Raw genomic sequence first — 19,461 nt, forward strand, 5'->3', positions numbered from 1 at the left:
GCGATATTGCGCAAAAACATACGTCTAATCTGAAACTTCAAAATCTAACGCGTGTAAGCACGACCATTGCAGACAAGACGTCGTCAACCTGAAACAGCAGATCTTTTTTTTTTTATAGTTTCCCTTTTCTTTTTGTACAAATCAGAAAGAGAAATAAAAGGTTCGTATGCAGTTCTACTAAAAGTTGCAGATATATTATTCCGAAGTTCAAATATCGTTCAACGGTTCCTTCAAGCTCGTAGAAGACTGTCGCAATAGGGCTCGGCGGCTCGGTGTACCTTGATAGTGAGGGCCGCGTCGCTGACGACCTTGGTGAGCGGGTAAGGGCTGCCCGGTTGGCAGACGCCCGAGAAGTCGTCCCATTCCGGGTCCGCGACGCCCAGGCAGCCCCGGGACCCCGTGGAGATGGCCACGTCGGAGAGGAAGTCCCGGAGCGTGTCCTCCGTCAGGTAGCCCACCCACTGGCTTCCGCGCCGAGAGATCACCCCGTACTTCTTCACCTGCGTCGTAAAACCGCGGTAGCACTGCTCATACGTCATGCGAAACACAGTCTGCAAACACTCTCCAAGGCATATACATAATTAAACAGCGCACAAGGAGAGGGACAGAAAAGGAAGACAGAACAGGCAAGCGCTGACTCGCAACTGACGATTTACTATGAAAAGGAGAAGGAAGAAAACTACACACATGAACATATATCGGAAAAGAGAAAGATGTGAAAAAGCTAATAAATTAAATAAAATTACACCTAAAATAATTATAGCTGAAAAGGAAAAACAAAATAAAATGAAAATCAATCTCTCAAAGTCCTAGGCATGTCCAGTGCCGGCACTCCGAAGCCTTGACCATACACCTATTTGTGCGCAGCTGCCCCCATAAACTCATACTCGCTGTCTTGTAGTGTTAATGATGGCTGGCTCACACATTTGGATTCGAGCTTTCTTATCCAAAAGGCTTCCACTATTTCTCTTGTTGTTTTTTCTTTATGGGAAGCTAGAACAGTTGTTGCACAAAAATCTGGATCACATCCACAGGTTCTGCAGTGGATGGCTAGGTGGCTTCCAGTGGTGGTTTGAAGAGACTGTTTATGTTCCCTCAAGCGGTCGTTGAGGCAACGCCCAGTCTGTCCGACATAGGTTTTCCCGCAGGACAGAGGAAGATGGTAAACCACTTGTAGAATGCAAGACACAAAGTGCACCTTGTGGTTTTTCATGCAACAAGCCCTGCTCTTGTCCACAAGCGTGCAAATTCTACCCAGTTTGTTTGGGGCTGAAAACACCATGGGCACGTTGTATCTATTGGCAACATTTTTTAAGCTGTGCGACGTCTTGTGGATACATCCACAAGACGTCGCACAACTTAAAAAATGTTGCCAATAGATACAACGTGCCCATGGTGTTTTCAGCCCCAAACAAACTGGGTAGAATTTGCACGCTTGTGGACAAGAACAATGACAGCAGGGCTTGTTGCATGAAAAACCACAAGGTGCACTTTGTGTCTTGCATTCTACAAGTGGTTTACCATCTTCCTCTGTCCTGCGGGAAAACCTATGTCGGACAGACTGGGCGTTGCCTCAACGACCGCTTGAGGGAACATAAACAGTCTCTTCAAACCACCACTGGAAGCCACCTAGCCATCCACTGCAGAACCTGTGGATGTGATCCAGATTTTTGTGCAACAACTGTTCTAGCTTCCCATAAAGAAAAAACAACAAGAGAAATAGTGGAAGCCTTTTGGATAAGAAAGCTCGAATCCAAATGTGTGAGCCAGCCATCATTAACACTACAAGACAGCGAGTATGAGTTTATGGGGGCAGCTGCGCACAAATAGGTGTATGGTCAAGGCTTCGGAGTGCCGGCACTGGACATGCCTAGGACTTTGAGAGATTGATTTTCATTTTATTTTGTTTTTCCTTTTCAGCTATAATTATTTTAGGTGTAATTTTATTTAATTTATTAGCTTTTTCACATCTTTCTCTTTTCCGATATATGTTCATGTGTGTAGTTTTCTTCCTTCTCCTTTTCATAGTAAATCGTCAGTTGCGAGTCAGCGCTTGCCTGTTCTGTCTTCCTTTTCTGTCCCTCTCCTTGTGCGCTGTTTAATTATGTATAGCAACCACCAACTAGCCCAAGTATCCACCATTTTGACTCTCCAAGGCGCGTGTCTTCCTTGTTTGACGGTCACTGTCCGTTGACCGTATACAAACACTGTCTGCAGGAATGTTTGACGCCAACATGAAGCTAACATGCTTGAAATATGCGTTAGGCGTATCCGCACATTATTGGTCATCATGTCTACAGAGAAACTCCGTGTCTCTTTGTATCAGATTTGTGCAGTGTGACTGGGGCTTAAGACTATGGTGTCTCAAACGCTTTTTTCAAATGGCGTATTTAGCGTCCTATGGAGCACCAAAGTTTTCAAACATTTCTGAGAAAAAAAAAAATTCAGCCTTTCCAATCTGGTGAAGGAGGAAGAGCAGAGGAGCTGTAGCTTCTGTTCTCGACGGTGGCTTTCCAGGCGAGAAATCTGCTCTTCTTTTGCAAGGGAATCTAAAGTGCTCGACCCAGTGGAACTTAAACCGACAGCCGCCTCGCGGCGGTTGCGGAGCAATTCGTGCTGCTGCGCACGTCGCCGCCTCGTTCCGCTCCCGTTCTTCTTCCTCCGAAAAAAGGTTGCCGCCATCTATGAGCGACGGCGGCAAACATTTGTCTGGCTGTCGCCGTCGCTCATAAATGGCGGTAACTGTCCAGAGTTTGGTGTCATTGTTTTTTTGTTGGTGGACACGATCCTGGGGAACATAGCCCTTAACAGCTCCGCTGTAAAAAAAGAAGTGCTTCACAGGGGAGAAGCTGTCGACCACTATACTCCATTTAACCTTATGATGTACCGCAGGAAAGGCTACAAGCGCGAGCTCGTTGCTCTAGGGCACGTCTCGGCGGCACAAGCTCTCGTGCACTAAGGGCTGTTGCCAACGCTACGAGCTCGCGCTTCTAGACTTCGCTGCGGTACAATATAAGGTGAAACGGACTATAGAAATTGTCACGATTCTGGTGGTTGATTGGAGACGTGACAACGTAGTATAGTCAAATGGGCTGGCTTCGGTTGCGCTGGTGACGCGGCGTTCGAACCCGCGGCTATCTAAATATGGGGCAAATAACCCCGCTAAAAAAAAACAAAAAAATTGCGGAACAGGGGTATTTTATATTCACTTTTACTGTCTTGCCACCAGCAGGATCGCAAAGATCTGAAGCGTTCCTCATTTTTCGAGTAACCAGGTAACTATCCAGGGGCCAACAACAAGAAAAAACGTGCGAACACACCACTCAGATCATGCGTGTATCAGGCACCAGAAAGGGGGTTTAAACCACATTAGTACATATAGTCATCATTGCTAGAAGTAAGAAAAATTGTCACATTCATTGATGCGGTTCTTGGAGCACTTATATCTGTAACTAGTAAAACAAAAAATGTTTTTTTTTTTAATTTTTTTTTTATTTGAGCTACATTGAGTGCTTGACGAGATGACATCGTCCCAGACAATATTCTAAAATACCACATAGTTGCGGCTGATGTAAAGACATTTTGTCAAGTCTACTGAAAGTTGTGAACGAATCGTTCAGCACGGTTCTGCCCTCTTGACCTCTTTCCTGACCATAGGAAAAGTAGCAGTTTTCAATATCTCCGTCCAAACGCTTATATTTTCCCAATTAATTTGCGTATGGAGCAAATGGCCATATCAAAACGTGATCAATTAGTTCTTCTGTCAAAAGAAACTGAGGTTAGTATAATGGGAAAAAAAGTATTTTAAAAATTTATTGTTTCAAAATACAAAGTATTCGCGGAAGTTGTATAAATGCCGACACTTCTACGACTATTCAAATTAAACAAGAAAAATACAAACAATTTAGAAGACACAAAATGTGCTCCACGCACACGGCTATTACTTTTGAAAGTTGGTGTACTTTAAGGGACGTTGTCCATTTTTGTTTTGTCTGAGAGTTAACCTCTGTAACACGTGCGTTTTTCAACGAAGGAATGCTTATATAGGTGAAACACAGATAGAACGTCTCAAATCCCTAGCAGAATGCTCTCTTTGTGTTTTACCTTGGTTTTGTCATAACTTTGATAGCAGTTCCTTTATATTTAGCGTTCTTCTCCGCCTTGTTTTGAACATAAAGCGTGCACGCCGACTCAGGACAACATAGAAAATTATAGTGATGCTTACCGAAAACCATCTGTTAAGGGAGGCTTATACCATCATTTAGTGTGTCCCCAGAGCTCTTGAGGTCTAAAAAATATATTACAGTACAGTTGAATTATATGAATAACGCCATCTTTGTTACAAAGACTGATGCAAGCAGTTAGCCGCGTTAGACAGGCGCAACCATCGTTCCCAAGACTATTTATGACAGTTCACGAACTTGCGATGAAGCTCAAACCTATGTTGAAATTGATACTACAGTTCTTCGGCTATCCACGAGATTGTGGAAACTAATTCTCCGCACAAAATTTATTTCTTGAGAGCGCTTGGAAACCATCGGTCACCGGTGATTGATGGCCTATGGGCGCGGTGGGAAAAGTGTTTAAACGCTCCTAGTAAAAAACCGTTGCTTAGCTCGACACTTTTGAGTGTTGTTGCGAAAATCGGTGAGAAACGCGCGCCCTTCCCTCGTTTCGAGGAATAAGGGGGAATTCTGCAAGGCCCAATTAAACAACGGAGAACCAGAACTATTTTTCTTTCACGCGTATTTAAACTGCATGCACTCACACTCTGGGCAGGTGGGGTTTTGTTATCCTAATTGTTTTAGCAAGAAAGCATCGATTAATGTTTTATTGCTCTCAAACCCTTGGAAGGAATGCGTTTGAACCATATTGTACTTTTGAAGAAATAAGCAATTATATTATCAAAATTAGACACTAGTAGACTCCCTTGATAATTCTTTTGTTACAGGATAGCAATAATTGGCACGACTGACATTTCAAACTCGCCCCTAGCAGTACATTATTATCATACATTAAGCACTTGGTACTGCAGATTTGGTATCTTTGGACTACGAGGCACATGCGCTAGCCTATTTTGATAAAATAATGCCATGCAACCTTGCTACCTTGCAAGCACGGCAAGAGTCAAGCTTACGGAGTAAGTTTCAGTGCGCTCTGTCGCAAGGAATTTTAGCTTCTCGGGTGCCTAATGTATCTACAATAATCATTTCACTAGGGTAATACAATACACAATGATCGATATTTTCTTTGGCACTCACATCACTGGTCCTCAGTAATACTGATGTGCTGCCTACCTTAGATCCTATCCAGTGTCGGACGCAGATGTCGTCGAAGGCCACCTGACCGAGACGAGCGCCTCCGATGACCCCGGGGCCCTCCGCGGCGTCCCCGACGTCCCAGTGGTCGCTGTTGCGCAGCGCCAGGGAGGTCCCACTCAGAGACACCAGGTAGCATGACTCGTGCGAGGAACCGAGGTCGAGAGACGCTCGCGCGTACTGCTCGAGCACCTGTTATAGATCACTCTTGATAGTCCCGTGTCTCTAATCTAGCACTTGGCGAAACATCGGCAAGGAATCCGGCGGCCGTGATTGGCCATTGCCGCGCTTGACCTTGGTGCTGGCTCATCACGGCCGCCGAAATCCTCGTCGAATTTTTCGCCAAGTATCTGGAATAAAGCCTGATCTAGGGTAACTCTTTGTCAACGCCAGGTGTTGAGTGCGTAAAAGATCTGATGAAATCTAAACAATCAACAAATCTTCTAGTTGTAAACTTAATAAAAAGGTATCGAGATGAAAGTTTAAAGTTTTTAAATGTAGGCCATTTTCATTAGGTGCAAATCGCGTCCAAAACTTTGGTCGTGAGAAGGTCCAAGTCTTCTTCAAATCTACAAACACAATGGATTTAATGTGTTGCTTGCACTGACATTACACCAGCGGTCGTAGTAGTGGACTTGCTGAGCGTACCTTCTGCAACATAAATTTCACTCTTGACATTGAATTTGTTTCCTTCGGGAAGAATGTGTAGGAATGAATGACCCAGAATGACCACCAGCTTGGTGAGGTGACGTCATATTGAAGCCATCCTTAATGGTAGGAAATAGAATTCCTCCAAAGAACTTCCGACAATCTTAAATCTGGGCAACACTGATTTTAAGTTGCACACTGGCATAGCTTTGATATTGTGCCGATCAAAAGCTTTCACATAGTCTGTAAACCCAAAGCATATCATGGAAGGTAACTTAATGAAACTTTTCAAATGAACCTCTGATTGTATTAACTCTGGGACTTTTAGATGTAAAGTGACTCACTGCCAAGCTTTGTTCTTGAACTACGCCTTCACAGAATTTCAACATTCAAGAACATTATAGTTGCAGCAGACTGGTTGTATACTTGACGAAGATTGCCGAGATCAATGGCCGACAGATTTACACTTCGTTTCCCCTTCATACCGCCGCAATGGATAGAAATCCAGGTTCTGGTGGTAGCCACTCTTGCGCAAGAGTTTCTGCTGCTCAGTTCCCAGTGCCCTCTAAGCTTACCTAAAGTCACTGGATCTGAGAAAGTAGCGCCATTGCCTTCTCATCTTCCAGCCGGACACAAACAAATACCAATATACAGACGACAAAATCTCTCAAGGGGATTGGCTCATCGCTGTCGTTGTCATGGTGACCGCCATTTTGGACCCTTTCAAAGCTTCGAAGCTACGAAAGGGTCGGTAGAACCAGTCGCACCAAGATCGCTACACAGCATCATCGTACTGAAAGCGTTCCTCGGCCAATATGAGTGTCTTTGGCACTGTGCATGCGCAAGAAGAGCAACACTCATGCTTGTGTGTTGCTCTTCTTGCGTGTTTCAAGAAAGTAAAATATTTTTTAAACGCCTCCAAGCACTGACGCAGTGTGTGATGCCGTCCATCTTCGTACCGCCATTAAACGCAACGCCAGTGCTTGTAGGCATTGAAAAATAATTTTACTGTCTTGAAACACGCAAGAAGAGTAACATAACTGTTAGGGAAATAAGCATGAGTAATAAGTTTATTGCACGCGGAGTGCCAAAGACGCTCATATTGGTCGGGGAACGCTTTCAGCACGATGATGCTCCATAGCAATCTTGGTGCAACTAGTTTTAACGATTCTTTCGAAGCTTTGAAGCTCTGAAAAGGTCCGAAATGGCGATCACCATGGCAACCGACAGCAATGAGCCAATCACCTTGAGAGGTTTTGTCGTCTGTATATTGGTATTTGTTCGTGTCAGGCTAACAGGCGGGAAGGCAATGGCACTACTCACTTTAAGCTTATCAAGCGGAACACACGAAATGTGTCTTATCTCATGAAAGGGCTATCCTGGCGGCAGCCGAAGAACTACTTTGCACTCAATAGAGCAGTCCGAGCAGGGGAAGATGTTCGTTCAAGGCCGGAAGAGCTGCTGGACAGGGGACAACACAGCCACTTTTCCTTCAAGTCGATCTACACTTTCCAACCTCATTCGATACAAACATCAAATGCTTCCTGAATTATTCATCCAGTCACTGTCTGTTTCTAAAGTCACTTATTCATCTTCGAAAGTATATATTGGTCGGCAGCCAAAACTGCTGGGTGCCCATGGTCTAGCGATTGGACTCCCATGTTTGGGCCGTTCCATTGAGTGCATTGTCATGCAATGCGCTCAATGCGTTCAACGCTTCGGCCGCCGATAGGATAGCACTCTCGCGATATAATACACCCTTCGCGTGTTCCGGATAAGATTGAAGAGCACTGTACTACCACGATCAATATGAGTGCGAACACCGCTCCGCGTGTCACGCGGTACTATCAGTGCCCCTGTCGACTTCTCTTTGAAGTACACGTGCAGCTTGGTCACCTTGGCTTGGTTTCGAGACGTATCGCCTCTAGCGGTCGCCGCACCACTCTGCACTTCCGGGTCGTCTGCTAGCGAAAAACGGCCGGCGAAACCGCGAAACTGAGGCCGGATTCTCAAAGCGAACTTACGACGAAAAAAAATGCGTACGACAAATTTGAGAGAAAATCCGTATTCTCGAAACGAAATTGTCGTAACTTTTGCGCAGGTTACGACAAAATCCTACGACAGCTCCGAAGCTGTCTTACGCACTTTCTACGATCAAATTAACATGGCCGACAACGTCGCTCAGTTGCGCGGTCGCGACTACCAACGGACATTTATTTTTCTACCTGCTCTTCTTGCGCGTCCAAACTTCAAGCAGCAAGAAAAAAATCAAGTGCTTGAAACCGACCACGACGAACATGAACGCTGGATCCACAGACACCCGGAAACGGCAACAAAGGCAACGATCCAACCGACCAAGCGAGCTCGGCAGAATATATAGGCCTAGCAGGCACTCTGACCCATTCCGGTGCTTGGCCAAGACTGTCTGCCCACGACCGGCTGGCTTGCTGAATGGAATATGCCCGCGCGACCCTTGTGGACCCTCCCCGTACGAAAAGTTTGATAGCTGAACTAAATTTCAGAGGTCAACCTATTCCCCTTATCATCTCGATCACCTTGTTTCCCGAGGCAGAGGTGACGAACGCTGTCGTCGAAAAGGGACTCCTCGATTCTATCTTTTTGTTTAGTGTGATATAGAGCTCAAATAAACGCCGTGTGGATTACCTTCGCAACACGGTATGTACACTTTGTTATTAGTATGCCATTTTTAACTGTCGAGCTATATCAGTTTGTGGGAGCTACGCGATGCCGGTCCAACCTTTCTTTGCCGAGTGTCACGTCAGTATCGAGTTGCAATCGTAGAAGATCGGTCCCGAAGCGCTTACCGAAACGCAGTCTGAATCCAGCACTTCGATCAAACGCACGCGTCCGCTCCGAGTGTGAACAGGTATTTGCGTGACTCTTGCTGACACTCTCGTAGTTCAAACGTATCTTTTTTAACGTCGGCTCACTCCTGCATTTCCGAGGCCGCGAGAAACGCCGCGCCGGTTTGTTTCCATCTACGTCGCTTTGCAAACGACTGGCACGGGTCTTTTACCAACGATGACAGTTGTGTTGACTTCGTAGCGATCGAGTTTGTAGCAGTCAACGAGGCGTTTAAATCGTGTTAGCGTCGATATACCACTGCACGGACACGAACCCCAGACAAGTGGTGGTGGAAAGGCCACCCGTGTTTATAAGAATCAGCTTGAACACTAAACATTTACACACAGACACAAACCTCCTTGCACAGACAGGACAGGACATACACAGAGCTGTCTATCAACGAGTGGTCAGCCTGTGTTTGTTATTAAAAATCCACGTGCTCCGAACTATGCCTAGCTCTCTAATTGGTTGTTCGTTTTGCCGAAGACGCCGTTGCCATAGCAACAGCACCGGAAGTCATCGTTTCTCCGTAAGAGGTCGTAACTTTCCTCCTCTCACTTAAGAACGCGTTTGTGAATACCGTTTTCGCCTCATCTTACGATGATCGTAACTTTACGAACTTCGTAGCTAAGTTGTCGTAGGTAAGAGGTTTTTTATGAATCTGGCCTCTGTTCACCAATGACGAAGATAATTTTTCGCTCGCAATGTGCGCCCGCAAAAATATTTGTATAAATATTTTTAGGGTCATCCTTTTGATTAGGAAGTTTTAGTAGACTATTCCCCTGATAAATGCGTTCGAGCTGCAAAGTAGTGGTCCGGTTATCGAACGATAACCCGCAGCGACACTGAACTTTATGCTGTGTCATGTTGCTTTTACAGTGCTAAGGAGCGAAGGGTATCATTTAAAAGAATGGATATTTGGGCGAGTTGGGTGGGAATTCATCATAAAAACAACGCGATAAAAACGACGAGGACGTCCCGTCTGTTTCTTAACGTCATCGTCGTTTCTTTCGCGGTGTTTTTTTATGATGAAAAGTATCACCCACGCTCGCACCGCGCTAACTTCTTGCCTGTGCGAGTTGGTGGTCCTTTCTTATCGCAAAACTCACCCGAAGAAAATAATAGGCAGTCTTAGTTGATTTTAAATATAGCACAAAAAAGACGGGACAAAAAGGGCGAAGCAGCACACAGGACAAGCGCTTCTTCGTCATTTTTGTCCCGTCTTTTTTGCAATATATTTAATATGAATGTCAATTACCAACTTGGCCAGCAGACCAAGCTTTTACCGAGCTTAGTTGATTGTTTTGAAACCTTCGATAACAATATATTGCATGCTTAAAGTGGTCGGCGAACTAACGGGTATTGTAATCGGAGTCAGGGGAATATTCTACTAAAACTTCCTAATCAAAAGGATGAACCTAAACATGTTTATACAAGTTATTTTTGCTGACACACATTGCTAGCGAAAAATACTTGTCATTGGTGAACGGTTTCGCGGTTTCGCCGACCGTTTTTCGCAGCACACAACCCGAAAGTGCCGAATGGTGCAGCGATCGCTAGAGACGAAATGTCTGGAAACCAAGGTGCACGTGTACTTCAAAGAGCTGTCGACAGGGGGCACTGATAGTACCGCGGGCCACGCAGAGCGGTGTTCGCACTCATATTGATCGCGACAGTACATCAGTGAGCAATGAGCTTGTGCTTGTGTCCTTAAGTTGGCGGTGCAACGGAGCGTTGCACCATGGTCATTTTGATCCGTGCTATCTTCTGCCAGATCCTCGCTCGCATGCTGATCGGATTATTCAACAAATCAAAGCGTCCAACAAAAAATTGTAGTGGTACACATTAAGAAGATTTCTCAAAGAAACGTTGGACAGTCTTAGCTTCGGGACATCTAGATGTGGAAAACACGTTGAAGGCTCTAATTTCAGCCAGACAAAAACCTCCGCCAAATATTCAGACACACCGAGTATCGCTATGGTCGATTTCATGAAAACCCTCTGCAGAAGGCCCCAAAGTCACTCTCTGTTTTGCAAAGCAGTTGCTATAGATTTTCAACATTAAGTAACTCAGAGCGAATCCCGGAGAAAAGCTCACGAGAGAAAAGCTCGCTGGAGAAAAGCTCACCGGAGATAAGCTCACCGCAAACCCGGCGGATGCGGAGAAAAGCTCACCGGCCATTGAGCGGATGCGGAGAAAAGTTCACCGATTCTTTTTTCTTCTTTTTATATGGAGGGTGTTGGATCATACGTAACATATATCAATTTATTTTCATGAAATTCGTCAGTTCTGTAAAAAAAGAAAATGCCATTTTTCATATTACTTGTAAGCTTATTGGGTATATTGCTGCCTAATAAATAATTGCCGGTGAGCGTTTTTTGTGGCTTACTCTCTAGGCAACGAAAGCCTAACTGAAAACTTGACGAGAGGAAAAAGTTCAAAAACTTAATAATGTCTGTCTAAAACCATAAAATCAAAACTGTAAATGCCGAAAATCCGAAAGTGCATGCGCAACAACGCGGTGCCTGAAATTCTCTTTGAAGCTTCTGTTGAGCTTTGAAAGCAGGATAAAACAGTCAGTAGGATATCGAGGCTTCTTTCTTCCACGAACATGCACGTTTTCTAGCCGTTCGTGCTGGTGTTTCGACACGTTGCCTTATGTGTGATAGTGAACATCTACGGTGAGCCATTCATGACCCCCCGAGCTGCACACTGGCACCGTTGTTACTCGTGACCTATATAAAAAGTAGTCTCCTGTAAAATAGCGAATAGGACAAGTTGGTAAACGCTATACATTATGAAAGCCGCTCAAACGACGCGCGGAATGAATACAACAAACACGACAGGGCGAAGCTGTTCTCGCAACTAAAGTTTTGTTAGTTAAATTAGCAGAAAGAAAACAGTGTAGCCGACATTGATTACATCAACTAACATCTACTTATCTATTAGGCACTACACAATATTTGAAGCCGAAACGGTTCACACACCGCTATTCATATTTTCTCGCAAAGAACAAATCTCTATATTTGGCAGAGCTAACGACGGCGCACTGTCAGTTGTCAATAAATTGTTGTCTTCTTTTACCGATATACGATGTTCTGATTTTATACTTGCGGCTTTATTATTATACAAAATGGGTGATTACTAATTTCTGAGGAATTAGTAAATATGCCCAATGAACTTCAAGAACATTACAAAAAAAGAGTGACGAATGTGACGAATGCGAATTGTGTTAGATTGCCACGTTTGACGCAGAATCCGCTAAGTTAATCAAACGGTGAGCTTTTCTCCGCATCCACTCAAAGGCCGGTGAGCTTTTCTCCGCATCTGGCGGTTTTGCGGTGAGCTTTTCTTCGGTGAGAGTATCTCCGGTGAGCTTTTCTCCGGTGAGCTTTTCTCCGCCGCTCACTCAGAGCAGTGTCAGCTATCGTTTTGGCAAGTCACCTAAAAATATTTCGCGGTAACTTATAAGAAAGTCGGGTGCCGATGGAGCAACGCTAGTAACACAATTAGTTTTGAGTGTTTAATAGCCAACCAGTATTTCAGACTCCCTTTCTGAGGATTGCATTGAAGCGCATACGTAGGTTACTCACCTCCTTTGAGTAGGGCAGGAATGTCCGGTTGAAGGACCTGTCCCTGGTTTCTTCGGGGATGATCAGTACGGAACGTTGGTCGAGCAGTTCCGTGACGGCCTCGGCGTCAAAGCGTGAGCGCAGCGTGTCGTCTAGCGGAAGCACGGCACCCAGCGACTGACCCGTCATGTCCAAAGCTACCTAGACAGATTGCAAAAACCATTATATTGTTATGTGTTTTTCATCTTCGGACATCTTGCATTACCACGATTATCTCCAGTGACTCGTGTGGTCCGGTCGTGCAGTACGGGTCGATTCGAGCAAAAACATGGCTGTGATCCATCCCGAAGTCTCTGTCATTCTTAGAATTGATTCAAATCATAAGTACACCACTTAGAGCTCACAAAACCAAACACGTTTTGCTTTGCACTACGTAGCAAACGGTACCTTCGTAATATTGAAAAGAGCAATCAAACCTAAAACAAGACCAGTTCTTTTTCCCAAGCTCATGATGCAGTTCTTTGAAATTGCACTTTCATATATACAAACTTTTTCACCTGTTACAAATGAATAAACATATTTAGGGTGTAAAAATTACTTAATTTTGTAATAGCCAGTAATTCAAGGATAACGTGTGCTATTTCTTGACGTTGCACGGTGGACTAATCAAGTCACCGAGACACGCTACCGAGTCACAGCTGAAGCATTTGTGAAGGAAGTGCACAAAGTGATTCACCACATTGAACGTTTCTTTATAGGGGCACACAGGTGATTAAATAAGTATAAAAAAGGTTAGAAATTAACATTAAGACACGTCAAATACGATACGCTCTTTGATATTTGTGTAATTTAGCGGATTGAGATCACACGCGCTCGTAAACGCCCAGGGGAACAACTTGAGGTCAGGGTTGCGAAGACCAATCTGCACAGACACCTGCTCTTGCAAGAACGATGGCAGAACATTGCGTGGAAATTTTTTTTTTTTATTTAAGACGAGCCTTCTGAAAGCATTGAGATTCAAGTATACTCACACGCAATGCCACAGACCAAGGTCATTTGTTTTTATTCCGGTTTAATTTCAAAAGTAAAAGCGAGTGTTTTTGTTTTCTTTCTTAGATGTTCTTCACAAAACGTGATGTCGTTGCTTGGAGTTCGTAGTTTTGGCATTGCACCTGAGTGGCGATATTTGAATACAGCTTATAGATTGGACCCGGGCATTGCGTGATTACACTGATTGGGCTCGTGATAATGAAGAATAGTTTTTTCCAAGACCGATCCATGACTGGAAGTTTCTCCCAGAGTATGTTGTCAAAGAAACTTCCGATTCAACGCTGTCTATCATTTTATTAAATGTATAATTCTCTTCAAAATATTCCTATACATTTTGTGGGTAGTTTACAGTTTATGATGTATTTGTGCTTAGAAACACTGCTTTTCTTCTCGATATTTCTGTTTGTATTGCATACTCTTGTGAAATATTTGTGCTTTGGTACACTGTGTTTTTTGTATGAGTACAGAACTATATCTTTATATTATCGAACTCCTCTACAGTAATGCCCCCTGGGTGATGTCGGTAGTAAATGAAATAGCTCGAGAAGCATGCAGGCATTGTCTCGTGTCTAATCGCTGCCATAACCAAAATAGCACGACCCTAAAGTGGCATAAATATGTGAGAAAAACCCCAAGTAGCACCGCGTCGCTGCTTGGGGTTTTTCCATAGAAACCACCACCGACGTCGGTGCCGGGCGGTAGAACGATGCCACGCCGCTCGGATCAAACCGAGTTTGATATTTTCCCACCGCGGGGCGACGCAGTGAGAGAAAAAAGAATATGGCGCCCGTTTGCTCACAAACGGTGTAGGGCGTGTATTTCGGATTTGTGGGTGTGATGTTTTCTCAAAAGGTTAGCTATACCAGCGCTGTGCGTGACAGATGTGCATATGTGATGACATCAACACCCGCGCCTCAAAGGTACCGGCCACGAATTCAGATGTGCTTCGGTTGTCAGGTGCTAGGACTGCCGCCCTGTCTCCACGTTCAGGACTGTGCCCCTAGACACGATGCCCTTGTTTTTGTGTCGATAAGTTCTTAAATCACCAGCAAACTTTGCGATCTCATGCAACAGCCCTTTACCGATAGAAATTCACCATTAGACCAGGAGCGCACCTCGTTCTATGTGCCCCTGGGCTGCCCGAGGGTTTGTACGAATGCCTGCAATGAAGTTTTGGGCAGACTTCTTTGCATATGCTGCTATAAACGCTTGAACAAAATAAATATTTGGCTCTTTTTCCCAAATGAGGTACAAGAAAAGTTTAATATAGCAGCATGATATTACATATATCTGTGTGAATAATCAAAAAAGTTTCTTTCGTCCAGGAGTCACCTATGGTTTCTGCTTAAATAAAACACAACATGCTGATTATAAAGGCCACGCCACGTTTTCTTCAACGTTAAATGTTATAATTAAATGTTTTTTATGAGATATCGCACCGATTGCATTGGAATCGGTGCGACCAATACGTACCTATAAGGAGTATTCACTGGGCGCCATATTTGTGGGTGATGTCTAGAGCGCATGCTCTGAACGAGCCCACATCAATTGGCTGCTAAGACCGGCAATCTTGAGGGTGCGGAACGCACGTTACAAAATAACTGTGGAAGCTCGCTATCAGCACGCGCTCAGCAGTCGTGCACACAGCTATGGCCGCCAGTGAATACTTCCTATTGCATCGCACCGATTGAATCGCAATCAGTGCGATGCGTCGCGAAAATACCACGTGCTCTGCTCCGCAATTTTTCGCTCGCGTCGTCGCTCGGTTTCTGTACACGTGCGTCACCCGCCTCGAAACCTCTGGGACTCAGTGCACGCCGTGTGCTTTATCGACCCGCCAACGCGTAAATGTCAAAAAAAAAACAAAAAACGACAACAATATTGAGGTCATTTAAACGACCCCGGATTACGGGGCTGCTTGTCCTGGCTAATAGTTTAGGTTGTAAACGCTGACCGTTTCTCTTCAATTGTTTAGACAAATGCGTTTGAGTGAGGAGAAACAGAATAACACGTGCTTTATAGGTTACAAAAGTCGTGCGTTCCTCTAAGTGGTATTTGTGCAAACGACAACAATCGTGGCACCTCCTCTTGGAGGACGGACGGACGGACGGTTGCGGCGGGATAATTTGCCTTAAAATTACTCGATAAAAGGCGCATTCCTTGAAAGGCTTTGAAGTAGTGACGTTCTTTGAGTCGGAAACGCGTCGGTGCAGGTTTTGCAAAGCAAACGGCGGCGCATAGCAACAAAATGAACTGAAAGGCGCCATTTTGTTTTCGCAAAATGTGCTTTTTTATTTGTGTTGGCTGCAGTTACTTGAAACAAAGGGGCTTAGAGTGATCGACAGCTTAAGAAACTCAGAGGGTGTGCTTATATGATTATACTTCTCGCTTTATACTCGTTTCTTCGGCGGTACTTTGGTTGAAGACGAGCCCCAGTTTAACGGTGAGGCAACGTCCGGCCACGTGGCCCGAGCGCTGTGTCAAAACACAAATCACCTACGTTGTTGTTTGTTCCCATGCGTGTAGTTCTCGATTTAGCCATTAGGGCGCGACGGTTGGATCACCTTCCCACAAGAAAACGCTCCAGAAGATAATATTTCTTTGCGAAACACTTGCCATAACGGTTTACACTTTCGAGCCTTTTTTGTATATACCTATTGTTGCTACAGCCTAACACACTCAGGACAAGGCGACTCCGGAGCATCTGATTATTGCTCCCCAGGCAGTGAAAATGCGGCATTATTTTAATTAAGACCACTGTCTGCGACTATAGTATAAAGGAACTTTAGATTGCCTGATCGAAGAACACTCTCATCAGGAACATTGTAATGGGACGAACTGGGTCTGTTACTCGTAGCTCTGAGACAGATTCGTGGGTTTCGAACGTATTCCAGCGATAACATGTTGCGGTCGCTAGCTTTATGTACACCAAATTACGCTACCCAGAAGTTCCAATGATGCGAGATAGAACTGAGATGGCGCAAAAGTGAAGACGATAAGCGAGCTGGTAGAAGTTTTTTTTGGTACGTGCAACTATTGTCTCGCTTGTGAACCCACGTGTCATCCTTACGGCAAGTTGAATGGCCAGTCAGGTTAGGACAACGGGGTTCACACATGTGCGGTACTTCGACACGGAGCCTCTGCAATGCCCGGCTCCACGGATAACTCAACGGACAAGAAACAATCGCTTTGTTGACAGTCGTTAAACAACTTGGATCGGTGGCAACACGCTCCGCCATTCAGCGACCTTAAAGTCAAACACAGCTTGTCACGTAAAGGACGTGGCTAGTTTCGCCTAACCCATCATCGCTCTAAAGCCAACGAGATCACGGCATTAGACTACAAAAAAACGCCAAAGAACGAACCATTAAGCAAATTGCGCGGGTAATTAGCCGTGCCCTACGTTTATCACCCTGTTTGTGACTATATATATATGCGAACGCGCTTTTTACAAACAGGCCTGCGTTTGCCCACACCACTGCGCGTGCCCAGAAACCTGATTCAAGGGAGGTGAAGCTTGTGCGCATGCGTCTTGTCGACAGCAGCGCCACCGCAGCGGCATGACGTCAGAGCCGCGTCTTGTTGTGTACGGATGGATTGTAAGACTTGCCTTGAGCGGGGCGAGGACGCGCACCAAGAAGTGCCTCTCGTGGGCTTCGGGGAAAGTCCAGTGGAGCAGCAGGCCCTGGTAGCCGAACTCCTGGAGCCAGTCGACGGCGCAGCGTACGAACTCCCGGTTGGCCTCGTCGTCCAGGGCGGCGCGACTGAAGCCGGTGCTGCGTTCCGCCGATCCGCCCACGGACAGCCAAAGCCGGAGCTAGCCACGGCGAGAGATTCGTGAGGACTCGTATGCGTTGTAACAACTACACTGCGCGACACTGCTTTTGCGGATAGGAATTTGGCATTGTCTATCCTTTTTCATCAAAAGTATTTTAGCCGGAGTTCAATGGAGCAAATCGAGCAGGGCCAATGTGCATCGTCATGCATGCGCTTGTTTATTCTGCGGGTTCGCTATGACCGGCTTAGCCATTCACGCAAAGAAAAAGCGCCGAATGACGCTGTACTCACTCTGCAGTGTGCACCGATAGCTCGGCCGGTGATAGCGAGTTCTCGAATAGCGGACAAAAAAAGTTTCGCGTACGCAAATAAAGAGCGTCGTCACGAATAGGCATGCGCAGAGCGCAAACCGCGTTTTGGATGGGCACATGGCGATGACGCAATTTTCCTGTGTACGGAAAGCTTTTACATGCGCTATTTGCGAACTGACTAGTTAGTTGCAGTATTAGACGATCAGACACAAGCACTGTGCGTTTTTAGCGATGCGCTTTCCACACTGCGCGTACGCGGAGCGCCCAGCCCGCTTAGTGGATTCGCGCATGGAGCGGACGCGCATACGCAGGGTGGAACATGCAAGGCTAACACAAACGTTCAGCGGTAGCGTTTGGTCCTATACATAATTCTAAAACTAATAATATAAAATGCACAAAAAGGATGACATAGTGTTAGTTGCGATGGTACCTAATGTGCAACAAGGTATGATGATGGGGGAAGTCGACCCTACCCCGGTCCCTTAACGGCACACGCTCCCGTCCAGGCTTCGGCATGGAAGCAACAATAACGGAATTATGGTAATTCTATTTTAGAAAACGTCTATGGCACAAGGAAGCTCATAGAGCATAGGAATTGCGTCGTACCTGCGGGTTCTTGAACCTGAGGGCTGCAAAGCGAAGCGGCATGAACGTGTCCACCTTGAGCGCCCCGCCTTCCGTGCCCATGGCCGCGCAGCAGTACACCGCGTCCGTGCACAGGTGGTACGGGAAGGTCTCGATGCCGTACGCCAGACCGCCGCGACCCGTGCGTCGCCGCAGGCGGGAACCGTCCGTCCAGCGATCCGCGTTGAACACGCAGAACAACCGGCGCCCGGACAGGTAGGCCTCGCGTGGAAGCAGTGGGAAGGATGGCGGCCCCGGCTCCGAGCTTCGACTCGTGGTCGTGAGGGCGGCACCGAGCTCTTCTTTCTGCCGTCGGTCCCAAGGATTAGAAAAGCGGGAAGGCTGGTTAACACACTTGCGTTTGAGTGTGTACTCGGCTATGCTGCTTTCTCTTGTGCCCGCTTACGACTTGAGAAGACACTGACATACTGACGACATCTCTCAGGTAGTGCTGGCGCATTTTCGATCTGCTTATAACTAGACTGAGGGTCTTGCATGCAAGACCCCCAGTCTAGTATCTCGCAAATACTGCAGTATTTGCGAGATAAAATATACGCTTATGACTAATTCCAGGTGATGTCAAGCCACATCACGGTTACGTAAATAGTATCTAAGAACCTCACTTCTTTCCATACTTCATCGAAGAAAACCCGGGGATGCAGGCAGTTGCAAGCAATGACTTTGACTGGTACAGTGGGGACTAAAAGAGATTAGCGTTGAGGAGGCATTGCTGGGCCTGAAGAGACTAGCGTTGAGGAGGCATTGCTGGGCCTGAAGCCTTTTGATACGTTTGTGTTTGCAAGTAGCGGCCAATGCAACACACGCCTCGTGCAAGCCTTGGGAGCAAATGACTGCGACGATACTGAAAGTAGTGGTCTTCGGAAGCGAATGGCGACGGAGCATTCGCTTGTGACGTCTGTCTTACGCCTTGCCACAACAATGGTTTGAGGTACTTGTAAGATACGCCACGCAAGTGCGAATTTTATCGAGGGGTTTTAGCTGGGCTAACTTAAGGGTGACACATGGCGGTGCGGTAGCGCGAACACAGCTCGATGAAGATTGCCTAGCGGGGGCCATATTTCTAGCAAGGTCGGCAACAGCAGCTGTTCCCAAAGCACGTTTTGAGAACGCAGCTCCTCTGCCTCAGGGTTTCGCCAGGCCTGGCACGAGTCTGCACAAGTGGTCTCTTTTAACCGCTTGTTGAGAGAAACTATATCTTCTTTATTTATTCGCTGCTTTAACGTCCTTAGAACCTTTTAAGACGCTCAACAGTCAAGGAGTATACATTAGTGTACC

At 45.9% G+C, this 19,461-nt stretch overlaps 1 protein-coding gene across 1 annotated transcript; it reads right to left on the reverse strand.

Annotated features, from left to right (window-relative positions):
- Positions 1–230: 230 nt before the first annotated feature.
- Positions 231–18,228, reverse strand: LOC120843386 (chitinase-3-like protein 1). Its single transcript, XM_040214741.1, has 5 exons — positions 18,148–18,228; positions 17,064–17,270; positions 12,425–12,604; positions 5,298–5,510; positions 231–500 (listed from the first exon to the last, which is right to left on the reverse strand). The coding sequence occupies exons 1-5, from the start codon at positions 18,226–18,228 to the stop codon at positions 231–233; spliced, it is 951 nt and encodes a 316-aa protein (XP_040070675.1).
- Positions 18,229–19,461: the final 1,233 nt, after the last annotated feature.

The sequence above is a fragment of the Ixodes scapularis genome, unplaced genomic scaffold, assembly GCF_016920785.2.
Source record: "Ixodes scapularis isolate PalLabHiFi unplaced genomic scaffold, ASM1692078v2 PGA_scaffold5__190_contigs__length_132052651, whole genome shotgun sequence".
Classification (NCBI taxonomy): Eukaryota; Metazoa; Arthropoda; class Arachnida; order Ixodida; family Ixodidae; genus Ixodes; species Ixodes scapularis.

Coding starts and splice junctions, on each gene's coding strand:
- LOC120843386 (XM_040214741.1), bottom strand. CDS start 18,228: ATGGGCACGGAAGGCGGGGCGCTCAAGGTGGACACGTTCATGCCGCTT. Junction 12,605..17,063: donor GCGTCCTCGCCCCGCTCAAG/GCAAGTCTTACA, acceptor CAATCTGTCTAG/GTAGCTTTGGACATGACGGG. Junction 5,511..12,424: donor TCCTGCCCTACTCAAAGGAG/GTGAGTAACCTA, acceptor GATCTATAACAG/GTGCTCGAGCAGTACGCGCG.